The 24,066-nt window shown below is 45.7% G+C and overlaps 2 protein-coding genes across 5 annotated transcripts in view; one reads left to right on the top strand and one right to left on the bottom strand.

Annotated features, from left to right (window-relative positions):
* LOC127194016 (3-alpha-hydroxysteroid dehydrogenase) overlaps positions 1-24,066 on the bottom strand; it is a 1,235,587-nt gene that overhangs the window by 432,141 nt on the left and 779,380 nt on the right. The window lies entirely within an intron of this gene.
* LOC127194025 (calmodulin-like protein 3) lies at positions 1,374-2,202 on the top strand. The gene has a single exon (XM_051151435.1). It carries the CDS (start codon positions 1,660-1,662, stop codon positions 2,107-2,109), a length of 450 nt encoding a protein of 149 aa, XP_051007392.1. The 5' UTR covers positions 1,374-1,659; the 3' UTR covers positions 2,110-2,202.

Below are 24,066 nucleotides of genomic sequence, written 5' to 3'. Positions count from 1 at the left end.
CCTGCTTATCCAGTAATAGAATAAAATTCCAACTCTGTATTTTTCTCCCAAGTGGAATTTTCTTGGAGCCCTCTTTCTGAGATCATTTCCCTAGCCTCCACCCCGACCCCAGAAGGCAAAGAGCTGGGGTCCCCTTGACTGTGTTACCTCCTGGAGGTTCTTCCACCTTCTGCCCTGGCTCCAGTCCACCCAAGGCTCAGGCAAATGCTTGCTCAAGGCTTGCAGCATTGCTGCAGAAAGGAGAGTGGAGAATCTCCTTGCTGAGTCCTGCAAGGTCTCTCCTGTCTGTTTTTCCTGCCTGCCTTCCCTTCCTTTGCTACACAGCGGTGGTACTGACCGCCTTTCCTCCTCTCAGTCCCACCATGCCCTCCCACTCTTTACTCACTTCCAAGAGTCTCTCTGAAGAACGGTTGTCCTTGACCATGAGCCACCACTCTCGCCATCCTCCAGGTCACCGCCTCTCATTTCCTTTGTGGCATGCATCAGAAACACGCAGTGGCCTTGTTTGGGCTTCTGTTAGTTTTCTTGATAACTCAGGCATGATTTGAATATGAACTTGATGGAGACCGGGACTCCATGCTGTGCCTGCTCTGTGTTCTCAGCCGCCAACAGCATCTGCACACATTAGGCACTCCGTACGTGGCTGTGAGTGAGTGAGTGAGTGAGTGAGTGAGTGAGTGAGTGAGTGAGTGAACAAACGCACTGGGGAAATTCTCTATTCGTGTCATTCATTGCCAGTGACAAGACAATCCTGCTTTTACCTGAAGAAAAACCATCATTCCTGTCTAAAAACTCGGGCATATCACCAAGCTTAGAAATCAAACACGAGGAATGTACAGGTAACTTTCTACTTTTCATCTACAGAAAACCCTAGCTCCATGAAAGGAAGGAGAATGGTGGGCTGGAGAAATGGCTCAGAGGTTAAGAGCACTGGCTGCTCTTCCAAAGGTCCTGAGTTCAATCCCCAGCAACCACATGGTGTCTCACAACCATCTGTAATGAGATCTGGTGCCCTCTATACATGCAGACAGAACACTGTATACATAATAAATAAATAAATCCTTAAAAAGAAAACAAGAAAGAAAGTAGAATGGTTGTTTTATTGAGCATAGAATAGGTTGGCTTATGGTTAGGTGCAAAATTGAGAAAACAAAAGGCAAAATGAAAACTCAAGGCCAGAGACCAGGTCAGGTTTTTTTGTTTGTTTGCTTTTTGTTTTATCATTATAATTAAAAGGTTTTCTCTACACCTGGATGAAAGGTGTTGCCATGGCCACTGCCGGCCCTGCTGGTATTTGGAGAGGAAAGTTGCCTTTCACACACAAGGGCTGGCATCCACTCAATTAGGAGGCCAGTCTGGTTGCTGCTCTTGGACACTTGTCTAAACAGGACCTGGCCTTCAGGCAACCACAGGGGCGGGGGCATCTGCGGATGACAGCCCAATCCTACCAGACCAAGGATGGGGGGAGGACCCTGCTCTCTCTTTTAAGCTCCAGCCAGTCAAGCCAAGGCTAGAAAGCCAGCCAGAGCCAGACAGCCACCCCTTGCAGTCTCTTCCTGTCTTTACAGAACTGGGGAGAGAAGAGCCCAGCCCACAGTGAGTGTTTGGAAGCATAGACCAGCCTGGCCACTTCTGCCACCTCACCCACGATCTGCCAGCATGGCCAACCAGCTGACCGAGGAGCAAATCGCTGAGTTCAAGGAGGCCTTCTCTCTGTTTGACAAGGACGGGGATGGCTGCATCACCAGCCAGGAACTGGGCACCGTCATGCGGTCCCTGGGTCGGAACCCCACAGAAGCTGAGCTCCAGGGCATAGTGAATGAAATCAACACGGATGGAAACGGTACTGTGGACTTCCCCGAGTTCCTGACCATCATGTCCAGGAAGACGAGAGAGAATGACAGCGAGGAAGAGATACGGGAGGCCTTCCGAGCGTTCGACAAGGACGGCAACGGCTATGTCAGCGCAGCCGAGCTGAGGCACGTGATGACCAGGATAGGGGAGACGCTGAGCAATGAGGAGGTGGAGGAAATGATACGGGTAGCAGACACAGACGGTGATGGGCAAGTGAACTACAAAGAGTTTGTCCACATCCTAGTGTCCAAGTGAGGCTGCCCCAGAGACTCATAGCTAGGTGCCCATTAGGATCCTGGGCTGCAAGTTTGGCTGGACAGTGGCTACCCTCACTGTGGTGAGACTCTTTCCCAGACCTTATATGTCTTTCTGTTTCCCAGCTTCCCTTGGGTTCTATGGATTGCATCCACCAGTCTGCAGTTCACTTTCTGCATCTCTTTTCCTGCCAACTTCCCACCTGCTCGTTTCCCTTGATGGAGAAAGCCTCAATCTGAGACTGATATCAGTTCCTCCCAGCCCTCAAGAGCTGAAGCAGAGTGTCCTATCCTTGCATGGACAATGACCCAAAGGACCTATGCTCCTATTTTGTTTCTTTTCTTTCTTCCTTTTCTTTCTGTTTTCAAGAGAAATGATCATTAACTCCAGGGCATGCTTCAGATAGGAAACTCTCGGGTGGGGACCTTGTATGGGGTAAAGCAAAAACAAAGAAATCTGCCTAGCCTGGTAGCATCTCAGAAACTTATGGGTAGGGTCTCTAAGTGGCACCCTATGCTTGGCATCAAGGTGGCCTGTAGCAGTCAATATACATCATAGCTCCTGGGGCATCTTCGATGGCATCTTCATCTGCTGTTGGGTTTGGAAAGCATCTGGGCACTGCAGTGATTTTGATGACTGAGGCCAGGCCCCTGGAAAACATCACTTCCCTTCCATGCAGCACTTGCCTGTTACTTTCTGTCTGGTCAAAAGTTCTGTGGTTCTTTTTTTTTTTTTTTTTCCCTTTCATTTTAATTTGTTTAAACTTGGAGTAAAGTTGTGTGTCGTTGTAAAATGTTTGTATTCATCTAGAAGGAGAGAAATTTGAATGAGAGAGGGGAAGCTGCCGATGAATAAATAAGACAGCCGTGTTCCTATTTTGTTTCTTTTTCTGCTTCTAACTAAAACACTATTTTCTAAGTCTAGGAGATAAATGAGTTAGCAACCTGGTTTATCTCCTAGATAGCAACCAGGGTTTCCCTGTGTGTGCTTTTTGTAAATGCAAAAAACTCGTGTATTGGTATGTGTAAAAAGAAAGTATGGATACAATAAATCTTTCAGTGTAGTGACCAAGTTGATAGTGAAGGAAGGGCAGGACATAGAAAGCTCCCTGACAGAACGCTTGCCTCGCAAGCAGGACACTCTGAGTTCTCGATGCACATGCTCAAGCCCACACAAAGTAGTCCTGGGGGGGGGGGGGTCATACCTGTGATACCAGCACTCAGGAAGTTGAGGCAGTGGGATCAGAAGCCTAAGGTTGTCCTTAAGGGTTAGAGGCCAACACGTGCTGAAACCCCAACTTGTGGAAAAGGGGTCAATTACAGCAGAGAAGGGTCTCTGGTTATTTACTCTACTTTCCTACAGTGGCTCTTTATGCTGTCAAGTATCAAGTATCCAGCATTAGAAGGTTCTGAAGGGTGAGAGATTCTAAGATGGCTCCAGCGCAAGGTGTAACAGCAATTCAGAGACCATTTAGCCCTGTTCATAGCAGCCATATCCAGAGGCTGATAGGCCTCCTCTGTCATCCCTTGAATGCCAAGAGAGGTGGAGGTGCAACGTTTAGTGACATGGACACTAAACTGGAACTTATTTTTTAAAATGTTGATTTTCCTTTCCCTACTCCCCAGTGTTTCCTTGTTTGTAAAATGGTAAGAGTGGGCTCTGCAGAGATTGGGGCAGCCTGGGGCTGCAACTCTGCCCTTCTGTTGTCTCCTGGCTGAGTCTCTTTATGACGTCAGGACCCACACGCTGTCCTCGCTAAGTGAGGGGTACTTAGTCTGCATAGGAACTCCCTGCCATCTGACAGGGCAACCACTATGCTCTGCCTTCTCATTGTACAACCGAGGAGCCTGAGTACATGTCTAGGCTTGATCTCCCTCTTGGCTGAGCACGCCCCCTTTGCCTTCACTGTGATGGCGGCCTTTCTCCACGTTGGCAAGGATTATAAGAACGGTCTTTTTTTTTTTTTTTTTTTTTTTCTTTTTCAGTGGGCCTTATACTTGCTAATCAGGCATGCTACCACTGAGCTATAGTCTCAGCCAACAAATAATATTTTTTAATTTATATTTATTATCATCCTGTGTGCACAGGAGAGTACGTGGGTCGCAGTGCACATATGGAGATCAGAGGGCAACTTTGTGGAGCCAGTTCCCTCATTCCCCCTATGTGGGCTCCAGGGATGGATCGCAGGTTGTCAGAGCTACACAGCAAGCACTTTACACCCTGAGCCGTGTCATTGGCCCAAGAATAATAGTCTCAATACAGCCATCATGGAGTAGGTCCTTTAAGTGAGCATGGAGAGCCCTTGATAAATGATCCCTCTAACTATCACACTTACGGGTCCCTCCTAGCACTGACAGTCAACAAGGCTTGTCACTCCCAAAAGAGCCCAAGGGCCAAAGGTAGGGAGGAGGCAGTAAAAGGCTTTCAGTGACATCTTGCAGAATCCCAGGTACAAGGTCACTGTCAGTCCTCCCATCAGGAGAGCAGGAGGAAGTTTCTGACTGGGCAAACTAACCTCTGGCTCTGCTAGGAGTCGAGCTTGGCTGGACATTTCCATGTAGGGATTTGGGGACGACTCTCAGAAGCACTAAAGGCACAGCATGCACAGCTGACTGGGTAGCAACTCCCTGGAGTCCTTGGGGCAGAGGAGCTCGGACTAGGGTGTGGCTGTGTCTCACAGAGCCCTCTGCCAGAAGAAAGCAACATCCCCTGCATGGACAAACATAACTCAGATCTCCGAGTACGTTGTCAGATCTCCTAAACTCTGCAGGCGAGTGAGAAGCAGAGGACCCTGTGGTCTTTCTGGTCCCTGTAGATAACCCGGCTGGAGCGCTGACATTGAATCCTAACGTCCTGAGCCATAAGTTACATGAAGTACTTACACTAAGACCTACACACGCTGCTAAGAGTTTAGCCAGGAGGGGCTCCTTTTTTATTTCTCTGCCAGGTCCTGGCAATGCAGCTAAGCAAGCCTCCTCTTTGTGATCCACACACCACCCTGAAATTGCTCTTGCTTATGTTTTTCAAGCCTCAGAGCCTTTCATGTAGAACTCTTCTGCCAGGGCAGGGATTGGCAGGTAAGGTGGAAAGGCCCCTGCTTGCTCTCAGCCAAGAACTGACAGGCCCTGAGCTTCCCAGTGGGCAGATCCCTCAGAAGGGTGGTAATTAAAACGCATGTGTGTGTGTGTGTGTGTGTGTGTGTGTGTGTGTGTGTGTGTGTGTGTGTGTTCTTCCTCCCATCCTGGAAGCTCTGAGGCATCAAGGTCAAAGCCACTAGCCCTATGTCCAGCAGACTGTGACTGGTCTTGCCCATTGGTATTCCCTTTTCCGAACACTATTTGCTAAAACTGTTTGCGTAGCCTCCTGTCCTGCAGACTTGGACCTGTCTAGCAGCAAGCGTCTGCTGCTTGAGCACATGGCTGACCCCTCTCTCTAGCCTGTTGGGTTTAGAGTGAAGAATGCTGTTGTGTCTACGAGAAAACACCACTAGTTCTAGTCTTGAGGCTTCTTGCAAGCAGCAACAGTGCCTGTGATCAAGACGGCGATGGCTCTAATGCTCAGAAGCCAGAATTCCACCACGTCTATGGGGCCCATGGTGCTGCTCAGATCTGCACCTCACTGAAGGAGCCTTAGTGCCACCTGCTTCCCATGAACTGCCTGGAGGGTCCCAAGCTTCTCACCAAGTCTGGTAACGCCAGTTTCTACAGCCAGGCATCAGATGCTCTGACTCAGTTTACCCAGGAAAATGTACCCCATCACACAGTAGCCTTAGCCCCTGGGGTACTCGAGGTGTATCGTTATCCTTCTCCCCACTTGCATGATGTTATTTTCCTTCCACTCTCTTCCTCCCCATCGCGGCTAGGACCTCCAAGGAATCAGTCCTGTCCAACCACATATAGGAATGGGGGGAACTGCTGTTTGTTTAAGAAAAAAAAAAGGACAATGCATTTATTTTTACTTAATTTAATAAAATTTGATCACCATGAGTGAGAGTGGGATTTTACCTATTGAAAAAAGGCAAAGAGAGGGCTGTGTGCGGGTACCAGGAAGGAGCCACAAAATAGTCACCAGTGTGTGGGGAGCAAGAGAGGACTCTGTCCTGTTTTCTCCTTTGACAGAGTCTGAAGCAGACGCCTTGCCTCTAACACACCCCTTTTCCACATGTGAAATACACACACCAGGACCTATTCACGCTGAGTTATCCACTAGGACTTATTCACACTGAATAACCAGATTTAAACAACCTCCCCTCACTCCCCAAAAAAGGTGCTATCAGACTCCAGCTCAGCAGAACATTCCGTCTATCTTTGGAGGAAAGAATTTATAAATATTACCTCGACTTTCATGTGCTTTCACTGAGCTCCCCCATAAATCAGGACCCAAGGCTCCCACACTCCCAGATATATAAAGCTCGCCTCTGACTCTTGGGTTTCCAATTTTAAATCAAACACAGGCCAGTCTCACTGGCTCCTGTTTATCCCTACAGATTCCAGAGACCAGTTCAAAGACTCCAAGAACCAAACAGCTAAAAATGGCCTATTGTCCCTGCTGGAGAAACAGAACATGAAAACTCCCATGCTGGGTGGAAGGGTTCCATGTAGAATAAAGACACAGGTGAAGATGATGGTTTGTTTGTGTCTTTCATTTAAGAAAGGGAGGAATGGGGGAGGGAGGGAGAGTTGGAGGTAAGGAGAGAGATGAGGAGGGAGGGAGGTAAATAGACAAGAGACGGACGGGAAGGGCAAAATAAAATAGTACAGAGTCTAAAACTGTCTCTGAGAAAGGTTTGGGACCCAACCCACACGTCAACTTCTCCATCATGGAGCTTTTCTGATTGATCGTTCCCATAGCAACGATTCCTCAGCTAGGACTCTGAACTAGACAAGGGCATACAAGGGAGCCACTACAGAAAGACTCCCCTAAGCCACTTCCATGACAGTTCGGCTTGGCAGGTGCTGGGTTTGGGATAAGCCAGCCCAGCCACCTGCATGGAAGAGAAGGGCACTGAAGGGGACCTAGGAGTGATGATGGGGCGTCCACATTCAGGAAATATAATATGGAAGCGATCAGTGTTGCTTCCATGTCTTCTCTGTGTCCTTCATCTCTTCCTACAGCACTCAGCATGACCCAGGAGAGCAAAAGAGCTGAACATTGTGCACATAAGTGTCTGAAAGCTAAATATCAGGCAGGCCCAGGCTGCCTTACACAGTATGAGGGCTGCCATGCTCACACCAGCAGGGGGTCATTGTCTGAGCATGGATCACGAAGTCCAGCTGTGCAGCCCTACCAGTCCACAGGAGACCAGGAGACGCTCACCTCCCATTGTCACCAACCAAGCCAGTTTTATCTATAGCCCACAAAAAGCCACGAAGACTCTAGTGTACAGGTCCCCATGACAGAAGTACAGCTTTTACTGGGACACATTGGCACAAACCATCATCACCAAATCCTCAAAATAAGTTGATATGGCAGCTTTCTTATTCACTCATTTTAAAAAGGACTGTGTAGCCCTGGCTGTCCTGGAACTTACTCTGCAGACGAGGCTCACCTCCAACTCAGAGATCCTCCTGCCTCTGCCTCACAAGTTCTGGGATTAAAGGCGTGCGCCACCACCACATGGCCCAAAATCTTTCTTGATGATAGATCCCAGGCCTCCAGCAAAATTTAAGCAACATCCATAGTGAAGGAACTTCTCCTCCTGGTCCTGAACATAGAACTTTAAAGAATAAAGCTACTGGTCCAACACAGACATGTGCCCAGATGATGTAGCATTTATTCAGCAAATATTGCTGAGCATTGTATGTACACACATGCGAGGTTTTGGGGAGACAAGAAGATACGACTCTACCAGCAGTTTTCTCACTGCTCTCATGGAACACCCAACAAAGTAATGCAGCGGAGGATTTTGGCTCATGGTTTCAGGAGATTTCAGTCCACCATGGTAGGGAAGGCATGATGGAAAGGCTCAGAGGCAGCAGACTCATGAGGCAGACTCTTGCTCATATCTCACCTGTAGACCTGGATACGGAGAGCAGGACTAGAGCAGAATCCACCCTCAAAGACTTGCCTCCAGTGATCCACTTCTGCCAGCCATGCCATGTACTAAAGGTTCCACAGCCTTCCCAAAGCAGTGCAACAACACGGGGACCAAGTGTTCAAACACATGAGCCTATGATGGGACATTTCATATGCAAACAATAAGAAATATCCAGATAATGGCCTGGTCTACAGAGAGTTCCAGAAAAGCCATTGCCATACAGAAACACTCTGCCTCAAATAACATATATATTTGTGTATATACATGTATATGTTTATATTACATATTACACATGAAAATGCCTGACTGATACTTTAGAATATTTTTTCATGACTTAGATATGTAATGAACTAATGTGAGTGACTATAGTTTTGTAAATGAACTCACTTTCTTCATGGAGAAAAAAAGAAATATACAGATAATGATGGAAAGACCAATAGATAAATGGCCATAAGAGGCAGGGGGAGGCGGGGGTGCATTGAAACAGGGAGGAGGAGATGCCAGCTCTAAAGTGAGAAGGAAAGTACCTGGAAAGACTTGAGAGGTGATTCACAAACCAAATCTGGAAGGCAGATGAGTAGATGAGGTAGGCAGGGATGTCCTAAGCAAAACAAACAACACATGAAAACTCAGAGGCACGGAGCTGCCTCTTTGGGTGGTGACCTCCTCTGAATCCTTATGCATTTAACTCTGATGTTGGGAATACTGAGAAACTTCCCTTGGCTTTCCAATGCCTCCAACTTCAGCCCCAGCAAGAGTAGAGCTCAGTTCTTCATAAACTCAACCCTATATCCCATCCTTGTGATCTATGTATTTGACATCTTCCTCTCGGTGAATCATTTGCTTCGCATGTTAGTCATCTTCACAGCCAAATGAGCAGCAAAGAACTCAGCTTGGAGTTGTTGTTAAAACTAAGGCAGTTGATTGGGGCAAATAGCACAGCTGAGTATCATCTGTTTAGACATGCTACTGCTGAGGGTAGTAAAATGGGCATGCACAAGGTTAGGAAGACATCATTCTACTATCTGTGGGACTCAGAGGTCCACTCTGGAGGCAATGGAGACTCTTGGATTAATCTGGAGAAAGAAACCACAGCGGTGGCTATCGGGGGACTAGGGGTAGAGACTGTGGAAGACAGGAGATTAGACAGGACATCTGGGAAATAACCCATGCAAGAGTCAAACTCCAGGGGAGCTGGAGAGATGGCTCAGAGGTTAAGAGCACTGACTGCTATTCCAGAGGTCCCTAGTTCAAGTCCCATCAACCACATGATGGCTCACAACCATGTATAATGTGATCTGGCGCCCTCTTCTGGCCTGCAGGTGTACATCCAGGCAGAGCACTGTATACATAATAAGTAAATAAATCTTTAAAAATAAAAATTTTAAAAAAAGAGTCAAACTCCAGTAGGTTTGGAGCAAGGATGTAAATGAGTGAATGATGCCGGAAAGAGAGACATTACTCACATATGTCATAGAGAACTCAGGAAGAGAAGAGGCAAGAATGACTCAGGCAAAGGTCTTGATAGTGTCAATCTCTAAAAAGTGAAAACTGGGAAGAAGAGTGTTTTCGTGGTTGGAGTCTTAGAAGGAAGGACAAGATGATAAATCTGATTTTCAGTCTTACTGACTTTCAGGTGCTAGCGCTCACAGTGAGAAGCACAAGGTCAAGACAGATGCTCTGGGGAGGCATCAGAGTTCGCAAAGCTGTAGGAATCGATGAAGCTTGCCAGGGAGCTAAACCGGAACTGTATCCTGAGTTCTTCTACCTTGGTTACATTTGTAGGAATGTGTCCATTTGTAGGAAAGCCCGTGGTTCCTATAAGGCTCTGCTGTTACTGTCTCAAGACTGGTCTCTGCACTCACTGAGATGTGCAGCCATCCCTGCTCACTCTTGTGGCCTCCGCTCTAGAAAGAGGATATTTCCCAACACTGGATGACTGTCTCCATCAGAGCTCTCTATTCTCAACCAGGCCAGGCCAGTCTTTATTTCCACCCAGCCCATGGACACAAATTCGGCCTTTCCTTCTGTCCAGAAAGTGTTGACACATGGGAAGGGCAGATGGCTAGTCATATAACCTGGGAACTTAAGAGAATACAAATGCCACGCCACACTGCCCAACACCCACAGGCCTGGTGGGCCAGATCAGACTCAGCTCACTTCTGACCCAGGGGTGCTCCTGTTCACAGCAGGCTTGGAGCCACATAGTTTTCCCTAGTCGACTACAGACAAGAATACAACTACAGTTGGAAACAAAGTTCTCACGACCCAGAATGTGCAACCATACTGGCCAGAGACTGCAAGCCCACCTCTAGTATACTGTATCTTCCATTTCTCTGCCACCAAGAAAGGGAGGAGCAGTCAGGAACTCAGGTTAAAGGACGCTGTTAAGCTGCTCAGGGAAAAAAATGTTCCTAGAGTCGTTAGTATCTGTGCCTGAGTCCTGGTAGCATCAACCACCAAGTCTGGGCCACCTGACCTCCATAGGCCAATTAAAGAGACAAGTGATAGTGAAATGCAGAAAAGATGTTTTAGTCAATGCAGCCACCCTGGGAAGAGTAACAGAGAAATCCATTCCAAGCCCAAGTCCTTTGGGGTACTAGCAAAAGGTTTGCATTCAAACAGACAGCAATGCTGGGCTAGAGAGGCGGTTCAGAGGTTACACGCATAGCCCCCACATCAAGTGACAACTGCCTGAAGCTCTAGTGCTAGAGGACACAGCACTGTCTTCTGGCCTCTTTTGGCATTTGTAGACACACACACGCACACATGCACACAGACAGGCAAACAGAGACCTAGTGTAGTGACACATGCCTTTAAGCCTAGCACTCAGTAGACAGAGGCAAGCAGATGTCTGTTTAATGCCAGTCTAATCTACATAGCAAGTTTCATGCCACCCAGAGATACATAGTGAGACCCCCCACCTCAATAAACTAATAAATAACTCTTTAAGTAGAGAACAGGACGTGTACATAGCTAAGCAATCCTGGTCAAGGTGTGGTCTTGACCATCATTGACCCATCATTGTCTGAATCTAGTCTGACTGCTAAAGTGGTCTGACAAGCTGTCAATCTTGTTGTGGAAGACAAGCTTCTCTTCTGATGGACACCAGGCTCCCGCATACTTTTTCTCTCTTTCTTTCAACATGGGAAAACTCCAGTTTCTTGGAGTCCATTGTTTCAATGGTCTGATAGACGAAAGTAGAAGGCACAAGTGTCTGCTTAAAATATCTCCATCCTAATAGCTTCTCAGCCTTTTGGCCAGGACCAAGTACCATGATGTCCTCGTTTCTTCCAGGACAGTTACAAAACTACTTCGTAGTGATTGGACGAGGGTCTTTTAATTCAGAAAGAGAGATTAGGTAGAAAGTGAGAAATACTTCTTCTTTCCCAGAGAGAACTAAGTGGTATTAAACAACAATAAAAAAATTTGTCTGAAGCAGGGGAGATTTAGATTAGACATGCAGAAGAACCCCACAATAGCTCAGATTTGGAGCCGGCTACTGGGGAAACCCAAGTAGAGCAAATTACCTCACCTGGGGGCCCTGCTGGGATGAAATAAAGGCACCTCTGTGCTGCCTGACGTCCTTACCGTAGCACTTTCCATGGTAAGTTCTCTCTACTGAGACTTACAGGAGAGTTATACAAGAAAGCGCTTTTAGACTGGGAATGGTCCCAAGAGATACCAGTTGCATTTCCAAGAACTAGGCTGTCCAAATAAAAATCCTGGGTCAAACTTCTCTACCTAAATTTAAAAGGAAATTGTTGGGTTTTCAGTCTGGAGTCTTGGTAGCCTTGTGCAAGTCCCAGTTCAGCACAGCAACAACTTATAAAAAGTAAAATAAGGCAAGTGTTCCCAAAGGAGTCTCAAGGGGACAGAGCAAGCCTTTATTTGTAATCTGAAGCCTGTGAGGAAATTTCAGCTCTGCCGACAAATTGAAGTTTCCACTGAAAGGAACAAAAACATGCAGGGAGATTAGGCAATGACTAAGCCCTGTGTTTAAAAAAAAAAATTAAAAATTTAAAAAGCTGGAGGATACCAGGAAAGCCAAAAGGACAACTACGACACTAAGACAGATTTCCCCATCCTAGAACATAGACATCTACAAGGCTGATAGAACATAACGTTCCTACCTTTCACATTGCCAGCCAGCACTGACCTGGGGAAGAAGTGGAAAAAGACGTTTCTCTCAGGAGCAATGCTGTCTTTGCTTTCATGGATTCTTTTACTACAGTGTCGACAATGCTATATTGATGGTGTTTACAAAATGAGCTATCAGATATTTGTTTCAATGTGCATTTAATTCATTCATTCATTCAGCTCTTACAGTTATTTGTTGAACACCTAATATGTGTCAGGCACTAAGGAAAGAGTCCCCTGACTTCAGATAGCTAATGTCCTAATGCTTAGTGCATGCAAATACACACACAGATGTTCCACACACATCTCAGAACTAAAATAACTCCAACACGGGGCTAAAGTGATAGCGCAACTGGCAGAGTGCTTGCCTCAGACTGAGTCAGAGCCCCTAGAGCCCATGTGTGAAAATCCAGGCATGATGGCACATGCTTACAATCCCAGGGATAGGGAGATGCTTTGAGGAGGCATGGTCTATTTGGCAAGCTTCAGGCCATTGGAAGACCCTATCTCAACCAAAACCAAAAACAAACAAAGAAAACTCTTGGGCTGGTGAGACAGAGGAGCTTGCCATGAAGCCCCAAGTACCTTAGCTCCTCCATCCTCGACCTCACTTGGTGGACACAGAGAACTGACTCCCATTAATTGTCATCTGACCTTCACACATGTGCGTGAGACAAGCAGCTGCGTGCGCGCACGTACCGGTACAAACATGAACACATGCACACATACACCAAAGAGAAAAGAAAGACAAGGAAGAAGGGAGGGAGGGAAAGAGGGAGGGAGAGAGGAAATCACTAGTCCTAGATGTAAAATTCAAAAGAGGTTGAAAAAGACATATGGCACATTTGTAATAAACTGTATAAGCCTCGTTATTGTATACGTTACTCTTAGGCAAGAACTGCATTTGCCACTGGACCTTCTTAGGAAGGGGATTCTCCACTCTCTTACACACCTGATGATTGTCTGTCCTACAGGCCAGCTCCTGGCTCTGTACTTAGAAACATCTCTTTTGCTTCCTCATCCTTCTCAAGACAGAACCATGAGGCACATCTACAGGGCAACAAGACACGAAGCTCTGAACCCTCAAGTCACAATGCCAGATGGCAGCTGATGTAACTCAGGAGGAAGCCATGTCTACACTAGGACAACTGAAGGTAATTTAGCTGAAGTGAAGTGACCAAAAGCCACCCAAAAGAAGCCCTTTACGATGATAGCAGCTAAATAAATTGGTTTGCCAAAATCAATGTAAAAATATATGAGTGAGCCAGGCAGTGGTGGTGCACGCCTTTATTCCAAGAACTTGAGAGGCGGCAGCAGGTGGACCATTAAAAGTTCGAGGCCAGCCTGGTCTACAGAGTGAGTTCCAGGATAGCCAGGGCTACCAAGAGAACCCCTGTCTTGTGTGTGTGTGTGTGTGCGTGCGTGTGTGTGTCTGTGTGTGTGTGTGTGTCTGTGTGTGTGTATGAGTGAATATCTCTGTGTGTGTGTGTGTGTATAAGTGAATCTCTCTCTCTTTCTCTCTCTCTCTCTCTCTCTCTCTCTCTCTCTGTGTGCGTGCGTGTGTGTGTGTGTGTGTCTGTGTGTGTGTATGAGTGAATATCTCTGTGTGTGTGTGTGTGTGTGTGTGTGTATAAGTGAATCTCTCTCTCTCTTTCTCTCTCTCTCTCTCTCTCTCTCTCTCTGTGTGTGTGTGTGTGTGTGTGTGTGTGTGTGTGTGTGTGTGTGTGTGTGTGTAAAACCCTTCTGTCGCCTTGGGAGATACCATTCTTCCTCAGCCCCCAGGGATGAGTTCTCATCCTGCTCAACACACATGAGAACGATGAGAACGGCTGGGTACCGCAACCGCTTAACTAGCCTCAAGCTCCTGCATAGCCTTGACTCACGTTTTCCCCTTGAGACAACAGAGACTTCCCCCAATTGCCTGGATTCCAAGCTCTGGAGGCTGGAGCAGCCTTAGGTCCAAGGTTCATAAATGCAAACTTAAGTCAGGATTCATCAGAAGTTTCAGTGAAAGACGCAAAAATGACCAACCCTCTCCTCTGCTTTCAGGGCTGCCCTCCTTCCTGCCCCACTTCACACGGTCCTCCTCATGCATGTTCCTTGTTGCTGGGAGTCTCTTCTTGTGCCACTTCCTGTGATCTCTCTCCTCCATCTTCCTCTCCTTCCTCCTCCTATTGTTTTCCATCTATATCCTTTCTCACCTTCCTCCCCTTTCTCTCTTCCCTTCCTCTCTTTATATCAGTACCTCTGTACCTCTCTCTCTCTCTCTCTCTCTCTCTCTCTCTCTCTCTCTGACACAAACACACACACTCCCTGTTTTCTGTGTATGTATGTGTGTGTGTGTCTCCTTATTGCTTGCATTTCCTCTGATTCTCTGTCTATCTCTAAGTACCTTCCATAATTTTAAAAAGCATTTGTGAACCCTTTCCCTTCATGCTGACCAGGGCACACGGCCAGAACATTGAGAACTTGTCCAAGAGCTCCAGGTCGCACACAGGCAGTGCTCTTGAAGAGCGGGCCCTTTGCTACTCTGTGCCTTAGATACAAGAGAAGTCTGGGAGACCCCTCCTAAGGAGGAGTTGTTTCTTTAATTCTGTTTCTGCCTTTCTACAGAAATGTTTAACCTGCACATTTATTGCCATGTTAGTGACTTCTACGTAACTTTGATTTACTCTAATGAATAAAGCAAAGAACTTGTCCTCAAACAAACCCTTTCTCTAGGGTTTATGGACATAAAGCCATCATTGCTGACAAAAAGATCACATGCAAGTAATAAAACAGATGATGTTTACCAATGATGAATGTGCCAGATCAGAAGAGGGAGAGCCTACAGCCATTGAATTCATTGCCAAAGAGCGGGGCAAAAATACTGAGTGGGGCAAGGCCAGAACCTTGAGGACATGCCAAAAGGGTCTAAGGACAGTGGGGAGACCATGTGATCCAGACACTGGTATTCAACCAAGACAGGCAGGTAGTTGGGGGAAAGGGGTCCCATGAAGTGAATGATATCGGGTCTGTTTCATGTGCAAGTTGCAGTATGAAATTCCACAGAGGAGCCAGTTTAAATAGTAGACATGCATTTCTCACAGTTCAGAAGGCTGACACATCCAAGGTTAAGGTACCAAAGGATTTGGTTTCTCTTAAGAACTGTCTGCCTGGCTTGCAGGCCACTGTTGTTTGACCTTGCAAAGTCTCTTTTGTGTCTTCTAAGGTCATTGACCTTTTTGCATTAGAGCTCCATCCTTATCATTGTCAATGAGCCTTAATTACCTCTATAAAGACACTAAATACAGTCACAATGAAGTTAGGGCTAAAATATGTAAATTTAGGGGAACATACACATTCAGTTCATAACAGACCCACAAAGCTGATGAGTTGAGACTAGGGAGACAGCTCAGTCTGTATGGTGCTTGCAAATCAAATGGAAGGGCCTAAGTTTGACTTCAGGAGTCCATAGGAAAAAGATAGGTGTGGTGGTGTGCACTTGTAATCTGTGCTCTGGGGGAGTGAATACAGGCAGTCTTCTGGGCTCATTGGTCATCCAGCCCAGTCAAACCGCCGAATTCCAAACCAAGCGAGAGACCCACCAACTAAAAAGATCAAGATCAAGATAGATCTGGTGCCATCTAAGATCAAGGTAGATGGTGCCCGAGTAGCAATGCCTCCTGCTGACCTCTGGCCTCCTCCACACAAGTGCAGACACACCTGCACACACACTCAGTCCCAATGCATGCACTGCCTCCCCCATACCTTCTGGGGACACCCAGATCTCACCTCTGGCCTAGACCCAAGATAAAGGTAAGCTGGTGACACTTTCTCACCACCTGGGATTTCCCTGGGTCTCTTTGAGTTAGAAATGTACGTAGTCCCAATCCTGCATGGCTGGAGCACCCTTGTCTACTTGACAGGAACATCAAGAGCACAACCTGACCTACACTGAGGCTTCTGGAAGCCATCTCACTGGGGTGAGGACTCAGCTAAGAGCAAATGTCTGCCTCTCAGAAGAGTGGGGCAAATTACTTCCAAACTTTCAGACTCACACACAGGAAATCCAAAGTGTAGTCACACAAAATTGTAAACAAAATCACATTGTCCAAAAAGAATCCTTTCTCAAGTTTTGCCTTGTTCTACATTTTAGAACTGCTTTATCTTCCAGGAGAGATTCCAGCCTACTATTGTCGGGCACCAATCTTCTCAAGGATCCTTATAGCAGCAGAAAAAAACAGAAAAAAAAAAGTCCATGCTTTTATGGAGCTTAGCTATTTGTGAGATAATTAGCATGAATAAAGTGTCTGGGAGATTGGTGGTGATAAGAAAAAGAAGGAATTAGCTGGAAGGACACTGGAAATCTGGTGTCTATTTTCTACTGTTGCAGCAAATCACTAAAACTGGGTGATTTACAAGGAACACAGTTTATTTGCCTCATGGTTCTGGTGATCAGAAAGTGTGAGGATAAGGTCCTGGTGTCTGCTGAGTCCCTTTGTGCTGTGTCATATCAAGACAAGAAGGAAGGCAGTAAGCACCGAGATAAAAGAAATCAAAACAGCCATCCTTTTAATGAGGAATTTATCAGGAGTTTTCCACAAGTGCGATAACTAACTCTGTCCCACCATGATGACCTTAGTCCTTTCAGGAGAGCAGTAGCTCCAAGACCTAATTGCCATCCCAGGCCATGCCTCTTACTCCTGCCATACGGGCAGTTAAATTTCAGCATGAGCTTTAAGGAGAACATTACAACCACAGCACTAAGATAATTGTCTTTTGAGGAACAAGAGCCTTTGGTGGATCTCACAAACTGAAGACTGAGAATAAGTTTGTGAGTAAGAATAAGATCTGACATGCGAGAGTTGTTGATGCCCTAACAAGGGAAGATTTGATTGGGTAGGAAGCTAAGGTCTATGATAGACAGTCTCAGGATCATCTCCAGTGATCTCAGTCTCCTGGTATTCAACCCCTTTCCCACGTGGACCAGAGTTTATCTGTGTCACCAACAGAATGTAGCAGGACGGATATGTAACTTCTGAGGTTGGGTTATAAAGGGTATGACTTCTGTTTTGTGTTCTTTCGCTTTCACTTGGGTCATTTGCTTTGGGGAAAGCCACTTGCCATACTGATGAGAACTTCCAGCGGACTCTGGAGAGGTCATTTGGTAAGGAGCAGAGATCACTGGCCAACAGCCAACAGGAGCTCACACCTGCCCGCGATCACGTACTGGAACCTGAAGTGCCCTTCATGTGACGTTAGCTCTTGATGACACGTTGACTGAAAACTAATAAGAGACCATGTAATAAGTTACATGTACCCAGCTAAGCCTCTCTTGAGATTCTAAACCATAAAAAATTACTACCTAGTGGAAGGCTAGATGGAGGAGAGTCCTTGCCCATTTGATATTCAGAGACCTGCCCTTACTGTCCTAAGATAGATATTAAGTGGTTTGCTTTGAGAGTTCTGTATCTCGTCTCTCTATCAGAATAAGTTTTGGGGATCTGCCTTTGAGAAGTTTCAAGCATTGTGTTTCTTTGCTCTACTCACCACAATGAAAACTATGCTTTCAAAGAGCTCCAAAGACATGTTATATAAGGAAGACATCCCTACCAGCCCCTACACCTGGTTGTGGGCACTCTCACAGGAAGGAACCCATTGCTTTAGCTTATATTACATTCACATGATTATAATATTATCAAAATGAAGTTAATACATTCAGAATTGATGTTACAGTTTGTAGAATTTTGTAGTCCAGAAAAGAGTGATCACCTCATAATGAAAATTAAGGTATTTCTTTTTTTAAAAATATGTTTTTGAGATATGGTTATACATATTTATGGGGTGCCTTATGATGATTTACATATATAAGTCATGTGATAATCAAATCAGGATAATAAGCATTTCTATACATTTAAGCATTGTTTTTAGGTGTCGAGAACTTCATACTTCCATATTCATTCTAAAATATATTAAAGAATGTTTTAATTAATTGTAAACTTCCTGTGATATAGAAAAACATAATTTCTCCTCTGTTTTTTTTTTTCTTCCTCTTAATTGACCTTTCTCTTTCTTGTCCCTTCAATCTCATGGCCTTCCCAGTCTCTGATGACCACTGTTCCATCCCATGCTTCTGCAAGATCAACATACTAATTAATATGCATAAATGAGTGAGTAGGTGGTATTTATCCTCTTTGCCTGGCTTAGTGTGTTTAACTACTGACCCTCCATTTCTGACCATGGTGACGCAAAAGGAAGAACTTCATTCTTGAGCATACTTTAAGCCAAGACCTTTAAAGTACTCCTTGACATCTAACCCTCTGGTTGTTCTAGCCTTAAAAATGCTTATGTTCCTACAAAATGTCAAGAAAGTTGATAGGAACATAACTACAAGGTCATCTTAACAGTGTGTCCTGCCTAGATTTATGCAAGGCAATGGTCCTTAAATACAAGAGGGAAGATTTACAGGCAAGTAGGATATTCTTTAATGTGTAGAGTTTTCCTGTGTAGGAGGAGGGGGAATTCTGGAAATGAATGGTTGATGAGGTGATGGTTACACAGATGGGGGATGTATACTTAAACCCCTAAGATCACAGAGGAAGGAGCAACTAGCTGATACCAAAGTGTCAATTTGTTAGCAAATGCTGCATATGGAACAAATAGGGAATGCTGAGAAAGATGGTATTACACTGGGTCCTGAACTGTGGCCAAGAACTCATAGACAGACCCTGGGATCCCTGGGCTTGCCTTAGGAGAGCTTTGGGCCGCCCCTTCGTGGTCAAGATGATACTATCCACAGAGGAGACGGTAGTTTTGGGAGAGAATATCACACACACACACACACACACGGAAAGAAAGCGAGGGCCTTCCCTGAAGCCATGAGTGCGGTTACTGGTGAAGAAAGACCAGCCCAACTGTGATGGGCTGGGGAGACTGGCCAGCTACTGGAAGCCAATTCAGCAAGAATCATGGGCCAGTAAAGAAAATGACTCAAGTAATACAGGAGGAAACAGTCACCTGGAAACCCCTTTCCCTGACAACACCTTAAATCCTGCAGTGGAGAAATTGGGGTTATAAAATGGATGGTCTACTTCTTAGGAAACCAACTACAATCACCTGCTTTGAACAATAATCATAAGCCTAAGAGGAAGGGGAGAGTTTCTATGGAGGTACCAGGCCTGGGATGTAGATTTTTTTCTATGGCATTTCCCTAGCGTGTACGAGGCTCTTGGCCTAATCCCCCAATACAACATAATCCAAGTGTGGTGGTAGCACATTCTTGTGATCTCAGCACACAGGAAGTGGAAGCAGGAGGACTAGAGACACCAAGTCACCTTTGGCTACATAGAGAATAAAGGCCATCAAAAGGAAGATGAAACTCATTCCGCTGTGCCCATTTAGTTATCCTTGAAGAACAGTATAGCACTGTCCTATCCAGAGACCTTTGTAATTGGAACACACCCAGACAAAAATAGGTCTTGTCCAAGGAACTCCCCTTTGGGACAGCACTGCTGGTTTGTCTGTCAAGCATCACCACTTGGGATGAGCTCAGTATGTCACCAGTGATTGATTTGGATTAATTATAGTAATATAACTTAAGGCCAATGGCCTACATTTTCCTAACACAGATTTGATGGTACTGTGTTTGGTATATTACCAAACAACCACCCTGTCTGTCTGTCTGCTTGTCTGTCTGTCTGTCTGCCTGTCTTTTCTGTCCTTCTCTCTTTACTCTCCTCGACCAGTGGAGGAGGGTTACCAGGGGTGGGGGAGAAGGCACTGCAAATGCAGAGGTTTTGTTATTGAGGATGGGGGGAGGTTCTCTGTCTCACTGAAATGGAATGCACCGCTCTAGATATAGTTGTCTACCCTGCTGTAAGCCAGCCATCCCATAATAAGATGAGTTTTCTTTCTCTGTTCCTGTGGAAAGGTATGAGGACAGACTCTTGGCTACATAGCCAAAGCTGGCCGAGGAGTTGTAACCTTTTTGCCTCCTCCTCTTAGGAGTTGGGATTATAGACATGTGCTGCCATGATGGGGCCAAGATTCCTATTTGAAGATCCTTTTTACAAAGCCAACATTGTCTTCTGAGACCCAGAGAACAGTGGGCTCTGCTTCTCTTCCTGATCAGCTGAGAGCCTTCATACTATACCTCAGGGGAACAGTGTCTGTTCCTGGGACAGCATGCCAGAGTCTAGACCTCTAGAAATTTACCCAATTGTTTGTGGGTGAACCTGACTAGCTTTAGGGTGGAATGGACAAAACAGACATTGCTGTGGTGATGAATAAACTGAAGCCTTGGATTGAGGGATGGGCTTTCCTCAGTCAGGTGAGCATCTGGCCTGTGGCCTGGAAATGAGACTCCATCAGTGAAGGATGACTTACGAAACCCGCCCTGGGGCTGCCTGACAGATGAGGCTAAACAGGCATGCTCGCTGTTCTCAAGAAGACATGGTGTCCACAGAAGCCTGGATTCAACTCACCTTCCTTTCACTAGACCCAGCGGCTCATTTTAAAGATGGTGACATTAAACTAAGTCAGATTAACCATCAAGTAAAGGGACTTCCTGAATTTTCAACCTGCATATTTCTTATACATCTGTTGGCAATCTTCCAGGCGAACTCTGGAACCATGCTGCAGATAAAGAACTGAGAAGTCTAGAAAGATGGCTCAGTGGTTAAGAGTACTTACTAATAATCAAGAGGGCTGGAAGTTGGTTCACAGTGCCTACATAACAAGCTGTGTGTGGGAGGAGCATGCCTCTAACCCCAGTTCTGGAGGCAGAGACAGAATGGTTTCTGGGCCTTGCTAGCAGCCAGCCTGGCAAAGAAAACACAAGATCCAGCGTCAGGGAGGGACACTGTACCGAACAAATAAGTGAAAAATGAGAAAGAAAGACACTTAATGCTATTTTCTTGTCTCCATGCACATATACCTATAAACATATTTTTGAGCATGTTTATATGCTGAGACACATATACATAAGTAAAAATGTTTAAGGAGAAATGGCTCAGCCATTAAAGGCTCACAGCCAGAAATATAAATAAGTTAGAAAGAAATGAAATAACTGAGATTCAGCAATGTTAAGAAAGTTGCCTGAGCCATAATTCCAAAACTCAAATTCAAATTATTATTTCTCTATCTCTGAATAAATAAAGTATGGCATATCCGTACAGTAGAATATCATTTAACAATAAAAATGAATGACTGTTAGTAGATGCTACAACATGAATAATGCTTAAAGAAACTAGGCTAAGAGAAAGAAGCCAGCCATAAAAGGTAATATATTGGGTGGTTCCATGTGTTTCAAATACAGAGAAAAGGTAAAGTAGTTAGATATGGTCGATTCTGAAGGTTGCAGTTCTCCTCATGATGATGTCAATATGTGGCCTGGAATACTGTAATGAAGCATAAATAGGTAGTGATGCAAAAAGAAGAGGAGGGAAGGGAAGGGAAGGGAAGGGAAGGGAAGGGAAGGGAAGAGAAGAGAAGAGAAGAGAAGAGAAGAGAAGAGAAGAGAAGAGAAGAGAAGAGAAGGGAAGGGAAGGGAAGGGAAGGGAAACAAAGAGGAGAAGAGGAGAAAAGAGAAGAGGGGAAGGGGAGGGGAGGGGAAAATAGGGGAATAGGGGAGAGGCGAGGGCGCAGTCGGTAGAGACGAGGAGCGGAGAGCACGCGATAAAGAGCAACGCGACCGGGCCAAGGAAGGACCCTACTGAGCTCTGTGCCCCAAAACACAGGCTCTAATGGCCACAGTAGGAAAGAAACAAGCACTGTTTCATGAGCCAACCCCTCTGAGAAGAGGCCCTCCCAGAGAGCCCAGGTCATTTGGATCATCCTGTGTTTATTCTGGCCCCTCTCCTTTGCAATTTCTCTACAAAGGCCTTTGTGTAAGAGGGTTTTCCCTCCTAGCTCAACTTCAAGAATGGTGCCAGTGGTGAGGGCCTGTGGGGATCTCTCTGGATATTTATTTTTGTTGACAGGAGGAATTAGTTATGAATCATTCCCCCAAAGCAGAGTCTCAAAGAGCAGGGAAGACACCAGTGGATAGCTCTGCAGATCTGGCAGCTCCTAGAGTTCCAGACAACTCTGGCAAATCTGGGGCCACTAGTGAGAACCTTCACAGGAATGTCTGGTCCATGTGCACCAAGCTACCCTTTTCGTGTGAGACTGGGAGGTTAGTTCTCAGAAAAAGAGACTCACATGAGACCACAAGCCGAACAGAAATGAGGGATACCTGGGGACAGGTCATCAAAGTCTCATTCCTTGAAGGCAAAAAAGGCACTAGCAAGAGACTAGCCAGACCCCAGGGCAGGAGGGAGATGACCAGCAAAGATGCTCATGGGCTGAGCCTCAGAGCCTTTTTGCAAGGCTGAAAAAGTCAAGCAACTTTAGCTCTGAGTGTCTTTGGAGGGCTCATCGAAGCCTGTACAAACCTTAGAAAGACAAATCTATGTATGTAACCACTAAATGTTCTTTGTCCATGGCATCCATCCTTTCCACCCTCTCCCTCATGCAAAGCATCACGCTGTGCACCAAGGTACCATAAGATCTCCAGGCTGGGCATATAGCTTAGTTGGTAGAATAGCATGCATGAAGCCCTGAACCCTATACTCATCACCACATGAAACCAGATATGGTGGGACATGCCTATATTTGAGAATTCAAGGTCAACTAGCTCAGCCACACAGAAAGTGTGAATCTAACCTGAACTGTATGAGACCCTGTACCACAACAAACAAATAAGAGTAAAATCTCAGACATCACAATCTGAGGACTGGAACTGTCTTCATTTATTTTGTTTTTATATTGGAGGGGGAGGCTGTCACCTTTGCTGTGTCTGAGACAGGGTCTTGGTATGCAGCAGAGTCCAGCCTTCTGTTATTGGGTGCCATGCCGCCCACCCTCAGCTTTGATCTTTTCTGATTTCTGAAATGATCTCTCAATAAGCAGCTCAAACTGGCCAGAAACCTGAGGTCCTCCAGTTTCCAGTCCCCTCCATCTTGAAGAAAACACCTTTAAAGTAGCATCAGCCATGGTTGACTGGGATGAGAGCAGGAGAAGGAGGGAGAAAGCCTGCAAAGACAATGAGGGGTCCTCTCGGGGTTATGATGTCACTCATTATCGAGCGCCCAGTGATGCTTCCAGTGTGTTTTCACACGTGGAAGTTTATCAAGTTATCAACTTTTTTTTTGAAAAGCCGGAATTTAATAAATCTTTGAATCTTCTTCACAAACAAGAAATCTCAGGATCCCATAATCATGTCTTATTAGACATACAAACTTTTTGTCTAAGTTATCCACTTATGGGACTAACTACTTCATAAATCTTTATTTGGCCATCTGATGGTAAACACTATCCATGGGACAGAGTCTCGAATCACCTAGGAGAAAAACCTCTGGGCATGTGTGTGTGAGGAGGTTCTCAACTGGTTGATGGTACTGAGAACCTTACCCTCAGTGCGGGTGACACTGTGCCACAGACTGGGGTTCTAAGTGAATAAAGAGGAAAAAGTGAACTAGCCACCAACATTCACCTCTCTGATTCCTAACTACAGACGCAATGTCACCGGCTTCCTCATCCTCCTGTGTGAACCAAAGCAAACTCAATCTTCCTTAAGCTGCTTCTATCGGCATTTTGTCACAGTGGTGAGAAAAAGAACTATGATGGGCCATTTGTTATCATGATAATTCAACAGAGTGTTTTACAAAAGAAAGGAAGAAGGAAGGAGGGATGGAGGGAAGGAAGGAAGGAAGGAAAAGAAAAGATTCTAACTTGGGGCTTTCTTACTCCCAAAGGAA

Source organism: Acomys russatus, chromosome 9 (genome assembly GCF_903995435.1).
Source record: "Acomys russatus chromosome 9, mAcoRus1.1, whole genome shotgun sequence".
In the NCBI taxonomy this organism is placed as follows: Eukaryota; Metazoa; Chordata; class Mammalia; order Rodentia; family Muridae; genus Acomys; species Acomys russatus.
The sequence above is the reverse complement of the archived record's forward strand: the minus strand, read 5'-3'. Positions and strand labels throughout refer to the sequence as shown.